This window comes from Cyrtonyx montezumae, unplaced genomic scaffold (assembly GCF_038088225.1).
Source record: "Cyrtonyx montezumae isolate F1298 unplaced genomic scaffold, pur_monq_1.0 scaffold_11, whole genome shotgun sequence".
NCBI classification, from domain to species: domain Eukaryota; kingdom Metazoa; phylum Chordata; class Aves; order Galliformes; family Odontophoridae; genus Cyrtonyx; species Cyrtonyx montezumae.
Window position 1 is genome coordinate 10,068,375 of NW_027071837.1, and position 9,841 is coordinate 10,078,215.

General features: G+C 52.3%; 1 protein-coding gene across 1 annotated transcript; it reads left to right on the plus strand.

Moving 5' to 3' along the window:
- The first annotated feature begins 7,153 nt into the window (after positions 1-7,153).
- LOC136044452 (transcription factor SOX-3-like) lies at positions 7,154-8,814 on the plus strand. Its single transcript, XM_065729779.1, has one exon. The coding sequence runs from the start codon at positions 7,214-7,216 to the stop codon at positions 8,168-8,170; it is 957 nt and encodes a 318-aa protein (XP_065585851.1). The 5' UTR covers positions 7,154-7,213; the 3' UTR covers positions 8,171-8,814.
- The last annotated feature ends 1,027 nt before the right edge of the window (positions 8,815-9,841 follow it).

Sequence of the window (9,841 nt, forward strand, 5' to 3'; positions counted from 1 at the left end):
CACATCTGGTTTGTTCCTCTCACAACCAACCACATCATCCCCACAATGAACTGGCAAGGCTGAAGGAATTGCAGGCTCTCCCTGCTTAAGTGAGCAGGTACTGGTTTCTTTTAGACCTGATCAGACCCAAGCCCTCTGACATGCCCCCACTTACCAACAGCTCACTTGTGTTCTCAAAGCTCTTTCAGTTCTCTACTTCTCTATTGCTAGTGGAACTTTGCTACTAAAATCTGGTTGTTCTGAAGCTTTAAAAGTTTTAGGCGATACTCTCAGATTTTCAGAATCAAGGATGTCCTTTACCCCCCACTTGTTTGCAGGGATTGAAGATAGTACCAGAAGCAAAACAGTGCTGTACAGTCAGGGCTGAGAAGTGCTGCAGCATTAGTGGGTTGTCACAGTTATTCATCTCCTCACTGGTGCAGGTTTTATGGCATTAGCTGCAGGAGTCTCAATGACACTTAAGCTTTGCAAGGAGGGAAGATTTTCCCACTAACTAATATGATAATGGTATTTTTTCTCTGACAAATTCATTTCAAATAAAATGAAATTTTAACTAACATCTTCCAAAACAAACGGAAATTCTGCCACAGCAACAAGTAAGGCAGAGACTTGTATTAATCATAAATTTTTATCTACTGCAAAAGAAGGAAGATTTCTTTAAATTATTAGTGACTCCAATTTGCAAGCTAAGAGATCACTCACAACTTATTAAACTATTTCTTACTGTACCTATATTCTTACATGTCATAGAGCCAAAGCAAAATCAAAAGGGAATATTGACACTGAATGAAAAGCTGGCGTTTCATATTAAAATTTCATATTTTACATATGATAATGTAACATAACATAACATTTCATGTTACAATCACAAACAAATATGATTTGTTTTTAGGATCAGAGAAAGCAATTTTTGGTTGCACACTTATTTGTAGATGAGAAGGATAATTATAAAAAAGCTATCACAGCAAAATCAATTTGTATGCATTTAATCTTTGTGAAGTGTGTTTAGCCACAGAGACTTGTTTGTAAGCAATTGTATTGGAGGGGGAGAGATAAATGGGAGGGAAAAAGAAGAAAAGGGAAAAGAAAGGACGAGAAAGTAAAAAGGAAAAGGAGGAAAAAGAAATAAGAGGAAGAATCTCTGTGATGTTATGTTTTATTTGCAAGGAGAGCTTTATAGTCCCACTAAGTTAATATGAGAACAGGACTTGTTTGTAGGTAAGCTCTGTGGCTGTTACCTACTAAAATAATCACTGGAAGATAATTTCTATTACAGTGTCATGCACTGTCAGTGAAAAACTGTCATCTATTTGCATCACAAAACTTCGTGTGAGTAGGAGGTTCTGGAGGAGGAAAGGTGTGCTTCCAGGATTTTTTCTAATGCTCATGGGAAAACGTGCATTTTATATTGAAGAATGAAAAGCAGTGTTCAGAAAACAGTATCCAAATGAAGTGATTTGAAAGAGAATACATTTTAAAGTTATTGAAGTATCAAGTTTTAAAATGAAAGTATGATTGCTGGGATAACGAGGATGCTCAAGTTAGAAGCATTACAGGGAGAATAAGTCTAAAATAGTCTGTGAGTCCTGAGAGTAATGAAAGAATGCACATTTCAATTCAGGCGAATTGGAATTAATTTTTCTATAACCTAAACACAGCGGTGTTATTCAGCAATTCATTTTCCTCAAGCTCTTCATTCTTGCTTCGTTTTCTGCAAGAAAAGAGGACAAGGATGTGATGCATGTGCAAAACACATTAGTTGGGGTGCAGTGGAAACATCCAACTGCCCAAATTAACGTTCCCTTACCGAATTTAGTTCATCCAGGTTGCTTGTTTGACCTGGAAAACACTATACCGGGTGCTCTTGCTGTTATAAAATATACAGTGTTTGTTAACTGAATCTACTAAAATGAAAGGGAATTAGGAAGACTCTGCCCATCCTGTCTCGGGCTTCTTGGTGCAACAGAGTTTATATTCCCCGTGTTTTTCCACTTTTCTTCTATGAAATGAACAGCTGTAATTGAAAAGCAAGAAGCTCCATGGTTTATAGAAAAAGGTGTTGTTAAGAGCCTTAGCCATCTAATTTTCTTCCTATTGCAGGGCAGGCTTCCTATTGTCTGTCCTTTAGAGCTAATTTCTTTTCTGATCAAAAGGCCCACACCATTGAAAAGGTAGTAATGACTATTCATTTGGTTGAAACCTCCATTCTGCAGCCCGCAGAGCTTTATTTAGAAACTGCTATTTATTTCTAAAAGGAAAACCTCATTTGTGTCCTCTATAATGTCAATTAAAGGAGAATATATTTTAATTATTTGTCCTGAAGGGAAACCTTTCAGGATCTCTATTTGCTGTGCCAGTGATACAGGCTGCAGTTTGAAACAATATGTGCCTGCAAAATTGTGTCAAAGAGGAGAAATAAGATGTGTTTTGATTTAATTTGCCACTAATTAATAGTTTATTTGCAGCTAATTAGCAAGTTAGGGTTTTACAATTAATGTCGCATTTCTAATATGACTCATAAACAAGACGCCTAGCCATCAGTGCCAGCAAATAAAAACGCGTTACTGAACGCGAACAGAAAACACTGCGGGGAGGATCCACCAACTTTTCGATTGAATGGGTTTGCTCTCCTGGAGAACGAGTTCTGCGACGGCTCGGCCGACACCGGAGAGCGGGGGAAAGAGTCGGTGAAACCCCGCGAGCGGGGACAGCCCCCAACCCCTCGGGTCTTTGGGGACACCGGCGCTGCGCGGGGGGTGGGGGGGCCGCTGTGCTCCGCCCCGCGCTGTGTCCGCGCCCCCGGGGTGGGACGGGACGGGACGGGACGGGGCACGGACGCGCTGCTGCGCTCGGGGTGAGATGTGGGACGGGAAGAGCGGGCGGAGCTGCACGAAGTTTTTGCCACCGCCTTTAGCACCGGCTGTTTTCGTGTTCGTTTTTTTTTCCCCTCGGCGTTTTCTCTTCTCGTTTCCGCGGGGCTCCACGGCGAGCCCGCAGGAAATGTCCTGTCCTGGTGGTCCCCTCTGCAGCTCTGTTAATTGGTAACCTGGAGATGAGGGGTCTTTATTAGCAATCCCCCCCGCCGCATCCATCCCCTCCCGCAGAAGCCAACCCCATGAGGCGATTATCAGGAGGAGCTGTTTGTCAGAGGCTAATAAACAAATTCCTGGCGAACACCTGAATGAATGAGCGAGGGCCGGGAACAGCCCAATTAAGACACGGAGCTCCTGGTTGTTTTTGTGGCGGTGGAAACAATCCCGGCTAGAAAAGAATCTATTCAGCAGCGCTCCGAGAGGTCTGTTTGCAGCCCGCTATTGTTGGCAGAAGCCAAATAAAAGTTCAGCTGAGAGGAAAAAGTGATTAAAAACAACATTTGCTGCTGCCCCCGAATGCGCTGGGAGGCTCAGCTCAAAGCAACTGAGCTGTACCAAAACGACTGCTCGGGTTTTACTCGTGAGATTTTTGTTTTTTAATGTTGCTGTTTTTAATGATGTCATCAAAGGTATCCCTTGTGCTTTTGGGTAATGAGCAGCAGGAATGCTACTGTCGCTGTAGTGCTCTGCAGCAGGTACAAGTGTAGCTGCAGAAGTGATACAGGACCAGTTTGGGTTGTGGTGGTTTGTGCCACAGGCTGTGCTGGGAGCTCAGTCTAAGGTAGTTTGAGAGGCTGGTTTGATGTGTCACTTTTGGAAGGGAAATAAAAACCATCCTGGTTCAACCTAGCAAGCTGGGGCTGCAGCATCAGCTTGACGTGACCCGCTTGGAAGTGGTGTTGTGGTGTTGCTGTGTGGAAACTTTGGAGGAGATTAAAACTGGGTCCAAAAGCAGAAACACACAAACCTTTCTTTTAAGCATCACGTGGCTATTCTCGGGGAATCATCCAAGTGAAGGTCAGCAGGATTCAAACAAATGGGACTCAGCTCCAGGTCAGGGTGCATTGTGAAGACTGAGTCCAATTGGCACTGACGGAGGGGGTCGGGGGGGATATTTTAATAATAGGATTAAATGGGGCTGCTTTGGTGCATAGCATTACTCTAAAAGCCGGCTCTTCTCTTACAAGAACCCCCTTCCCCAAGCTCTAGGGAGCTGCAATTAACAGATATTAATGGCTAATTTTTATTGAGTGCTGATCACATACGAAGCAGATCGTCCTTTGTCAGCCATGGGGTTTCTCTCACGTTCAGCTTGGAGTGTGCTGAAAATTCCTGCTTTCACCTCATGCTCATTTGTCACCAAAAAGAAAAAGGAGAAAAAAATATTAAAAAACAAAACCAAATTGAGAGCTTTTTTGAGTTTGACAATGATACTCCTGCACCCCCGAGTGCCTCCAGCCCCCACCAGGCACAGAGAGGCTCTCAGCCACAGCCGAGGAGGGAATTTAGGAAAATGGCTCCATCCAGGCATGGTGCTCCCCAGCCCCGCTCCGGGCACTCACTGCCCATTCTCCTGCTTCTGCCCCTTCCCTGCTCAGCAGGGACTCCACTTGTGGGGCACAGCACAGGCAGGACCAGGGACATAGACAGGGACAGGGATCCAACCTTTTCAAGCAATCGGCAAGGTGTTTTTTGAAATAATTGCTTGTATAGCGGCACTCGCCTCTCTCCCTTCCCTACTCCACCTCAGCAGCACTCTGCAGCTTCCAGCCTAGAAGAGGGTCCCTCGTGTTAGCAGAGGGCTGCAGGTGATGGAGTGACGGCTGAGCCTCGCTTCGCTCTCCCGGGACCCGTGCCCCCTTCCCAGCCCCACTCGCTCTGAACCCGGCCGCTCAGGAGGAACACCGGAGCGGGACAGCACCGCGCTGGGAGCGGCCTCTGCATCTCCTCTTGGGAGTTCAAATCGCGGCAGAAATCTTACCGAGTTTCGTGTGCGTACGCTGAGGCGGAGGCTGTGAGCTGGGTGCCGTGAGCTGGGTGCCCTGCTCACCCCTTCCTCTGGAAATGGAAACAGAAATCGGTCGCGTTTCTAAGCATGTCTCATCAAAACCCCAGCGCCGTGAGAGCACATCATGTACCCATGGTATCCGCGAATACCAACTTATACTTACATTTCTTATTCATCCTTAAGAAGATGAGTGATGTTTCAAGAGAAGCATTGCCTGGCTTTTAATAACGTGGACCGCGAGATTCTAAACGGCGTGTTCGTTGGGAGAAAAATCAAACAAAAAAACGAGAACGTGCTAACAATGCAATTGAATCCTCGGGTCGAGGGAAGACAAACTGAAAGACTAAATAAGAATTTGAAGCTTGTACTATTTATTTAGATCACTGACACCGCTCGCAGGGCTGCCGGCGTGCCCCAGACCCGTACGCTGCCGCGTTGTTCGTTGCATGTACGCGTGCTCCGTCGCTCCGACAAATGCTCGCAGTGGCCAGGACACAAATCGGTCCGTCTCCCACCCCCGCCTTGCAAGGTTTAACCCTGGACTGAGCGGTCAAAATGGTTGGAGGAGTTTGAACTTAAACAGAGCTCTTCAAAACTCTCCCGATGCGCCGCCGAAGTTCTGCCGCGGTGCGCTGTGCGCGGCAGCGCCGTAAGTAACAGCCGCTGCTTCCCAGCAAAGCGTTCACTTCGCCCAACGCTACTCAGCAGCAAACAGACAACGCTCCTGTCGCACCACAGCTAGTTCGAGCGGCATTATTTCTCCTCTGGGCTTAGGTCACAAGATGATTCTGTCAGTAAATAAACGCGTTGCAAAACGAGCGACAACTTTGCACCGCAGCGCTCCGACCCGCTGCGACAAACCTCCCGCCCAGCACACCGCGGTGCTTCCCCCTTCCAGTACCGCCGTTTGTTTCCAGCCGGCCCGCTTCGCGTTCCCCCCGCAGTACGAGGGGCTGACAGCACCGGCCCGGGCAGCGCCCGTGGGTACTTCCCCCGTGTCCTCCCCTCCCCCCCCCCCCCCCCGCCGTACCAATCAGCGCCGTTATCCTTACGCTATTCTCTTACCGAGGCTGCCAAGCTGCAGCTTCCCTGTTCGCCGCCCCCCCGGGACGGGACGGGGTGCCCAGGCGCTTCTCCTCCTCGCCCCCTGCCCAATCCCGCGCCCCCAGGGCAGTTCGCTCGGAAAGCAGAGGCGGAGATGAACCTCCGCCGGCACTGAGCAGCCCCGTGCCTCTAGCAGCGAGGAGCTGAAGCGGGACACAGCGGGACGAGGAAGGAGAAAGAGCTGAGACATGTTCTGTGGCTTTCGGGAGCTCTCGGCGTCCGCACCTCCGAGGGAGGAAAGGAAGGAAAGGGAAGGGGAGGGGAGGGACGGGACGGAAAGGGAAGCTCGTGATTGACAGCTGCAGGGAGCTCGTCTCCGATCCCCCCAGCGTTACCAAGTTTTCTTTCACACGGAGGGAACTTCGCCGTTGCCATGAAAACGGTTTTTACAAAGCACCATCCCCCCTCCCCCTCCCATTGGGGCAGCCGAGTGGAAAAAACTCAAGTGGCCGAGGTCCTGCGAGGGGCGGGGGGCTGGGAGCGTCCCACCGGCATCCAACCCAGCCCAGCAACACGAGGGGCGGCACAAGGCTGCAGCGGGCACCCGCCTGGCTCCTGGACGTAGCGCCCGGCAGCATCCACTGGCGCCGGCGGGGCAGGGCGGCTTCCCTTCCCGGTGGGAAAAGTTTAGCTCTCGTGCCCTTCATCCGCTGTTGGAGCTTTAGGAGCAGCTGTCTGTGCAGTCTCGAAGCAGCGGATCCAGCCGGAAACCTCAAATTTCTTTGTGCCCACCAAACTCATGGCTCCTCTCGCAGCGGTCCTTTCCTCCGCTCCGCCCCGCATCCCCGGCTCTCAGCCCCAGCAGCATCTGCACGATCCCCACGCAGCACCTGCCGTGCTGCCGGCTCGGCGCCTCGGGGGCTGCGGCGGGAGGGGCTCAGCCCCTGCAGCCCCCAAAACACCCAACTTTTCACCCACCCCCGTCCGCTCCAAACCGGCCCATCGCCGGCGTTGGGGCTGTCGGGAACCGCTCGCTGATTGGCCGCCGCCCGCTCATTTATAGCCCGTCAATCAAATACCCCTGGGAGAGGTGTGCGCGTCGCTCGGTGCTGTCCGCGGGAACCTCCGCTGTACCTCGGGGAGCGGCACGGGAAAGCTCCCTCCTTCTCTAGCCGCCCGGTCCGGTTCGGTTCGGTTCTTTCTTTTTCACTTTTATTATTTTGAACTTCCTCTCGCTGTGCCCGCCCGCCCGCTCGTCACCCTGGCGCATCTCTTACCGGCCCCGGCCATGTACAGCATGCTGGAAACCGAGATCAAGACGCCGCAGCCCACGCCGGGCAGCGCCGGGGGGAACCCGGCAGCGGGCGGCAACGGTAAAGGCGGCGGCGGCGGCGTGGCCGGCGGCGGAGCGGGGGCTGGGTCGGACCAGGACCGGGTGAAGCGTCCCATGAACGCCTTCATGGTGTGGTCGCGGGGACAGCGGAGGAAGATGGCCCAGGAGAATCCTAAGATGCACAACTCGGAGATCAGCAAGCGCCTCGGGGCCGATTGGAAGCTGCTGAGCGACGCCGAGAAGCGGCCCTTCATCGACGAGGCCAAGCGGCTGCGGGCCGTGCATATGAAGGAGTATCCGGATTACAAATACCGGCCCCGAAGGAAGACCAAGACCTTGCTGAAGAAGGACAAATACTCCCTGCCCGGCAACCTGCTGGCCCCCGGAGGGGGCAACGCGGTGAGCAGCCCCGTCGGGGTGGGCCAGAGGATTGACACTTACGCCCATATGAACGGTTGGACCAACGGGGCTTACTCCCTGATGCAAGACCAGCTGGGCTACGGGCAGCACCCGGGCATGAACAGCCCGCAGCTGCAGCAGATGCACCGCTACGACATGCCGGGCCTGCAGTACAGCCCCATGATGTCCACGGCGCAGACCTACATGAACGCCGCTTCCACCTACAGCATGTCCCCCGCCGCCTACGGCCAGCAGCCCTCCACGGCCATGAGCCTGGGCTCCATGGGCTCGGTGGTGAAGTCCGAGCCCAGCTCGCCGCCGCCGGCCATCACCTCGCACTCGCAGAGGGCCTGCCTGGGAGACCTGCGGGATATGATCAGCATGTACCTGCCCCCGGGCGGGGATGCCACAGACCCTTCGGCCCTGCAGGGCAGCAGGTTGCACAGTGTGCACCAGCACTACCAGAGTGCCGGGACTGCCGTGAACGGCACCGTACCACTAACTCACATATAAACAAACTGGCCTCCTCCGGACGGCTCCTCATCGCAACCCCAGCACCGGGACGTGCGGCTCAGCAGACTCGATACTAACTTGGGAGAAATTTTAAACAGAAAATCCGTTAGTTGTCTTTTTCTTTTTTTTTTCTTTTGTACAAAAATTATTTGGGCATTCTGTTCTTTTAACAGAGCACAACCGCCTCCTAAAGCCCCGTGAAGTTCATAAACCACGGAGCCTCTCCCGGTCCCCGCTGGGTTGGGCGTAGTTTTGTTCTCTTCCAAGTGTTAAAGATGGTGCATCTTCCCGTTCGATTTTAGCGCTGCAATGACAAAACGAGAAAGCGACCCGGCGGGTGTTGTTTTTAAACTGAGTTGTTCCGCTGTTTACATTTTCGTTGTGGTTACCGAAAGTGTTGTTCTTCCCACCTCGCCGAGTGCCGCTCGGTTTGCGTCCGCAATTCGTAGAGTTCTTAACTTTAGGATTTTGTTCCTACGGAAAGGGGGCGGTGGGAGAGAGCTGTGCGGGTCGCGAACCCTTTCTTTTATTTATAGCAAGTTGTGTGTCTGGGTTTTTCTTAAGCTGTAAACTTATGTAAATCGGTTTGTGCGTTTTACTGTGAACTATGTTTTGACATATCAGACGAAGGAACGTTTTGATTTTTTTTTTTTTATTGTTTACCGAATTTCTTCCAAAAAAAAAAAAAAGCGAAAAATCTCCTTCCCCGTGCCTCGTTTTTTTCCATCTCTCAAACGAAGAGCACTCCCTATGCTTTACACCGGCGTCGTGCGCGGTGGCTCCGCCGTCCGCTGCGTCCCGTCCCGCACAGCCGCTCCTCGGCCGGGCCCGGCGCCGTCGCGTTGCGGCGTAACTTCGTTCGTCCTCGCAGCTCCGGGCTGCTCCCGGCCCGCGGCCACTTGTTGCCGCTTCAGCCGACGGAGAAGCGCTGAAACGCTGCGTCTCGCTTCTTTCGTTACTTTCCGATTTTATTTTCCCTCTCTGGAGGATTTGCCCGGAAGCCCGAAGTCGTCTGAAATATTTACGAACGTAAAACCCGCTGGGGAACTCTTAATTAGACTCTTATGAAAAATAAATGGTTACAGGAGTCCCCAGAGGAAATAAATAATTCAAACTTTTCGGTGTGTTTGACGGTGTGTTTTGAGTTTGGACAACTTTTTATTTTCCTAGCGGCCCGTGTAAGTGCGGTGCGTTGCTGCGGACCAGCCCGGCTCGTGCCGGGCCGCATCCTCCCCGCAGCGCTCCGTGTCCCAGCCGGCCCCGCCCGCGCCCGGCTCTGAGCACCCCGCAAACGGATAGGGCGCGTCGCAACTCCCCCCCCAGTCCGTCTCTGCCGTTCGTTTGCTTCGAATGATGGTTTCGCTGTTTGTTTTACTACGAAAGGAAAGGGAAAAGGTTTCCGCTGTTTGGTTTTGCTCACAAGGGCACCTCCGCTGCCGCTCACTGTCGGGACGAGGGATCCCTGTCCTCCCGGCCCGGGCCCCCCGCCTTCCGCCCGCACATCTGCCTCATTGTCCGGCCGAGGTCGGCCAGGTCCTTCCTCCGGTTCCTAAGAAGAAAACCCGAGTGTTCTCCACGCCGCACCGCCAGTCCCGTTCCCTGGCGCGCTGCCCGGCTCCCGGCCGCCCCGAGAAGGGGCGATGCGGGAGCAGCTGTCGCGGGTCCGCAGCC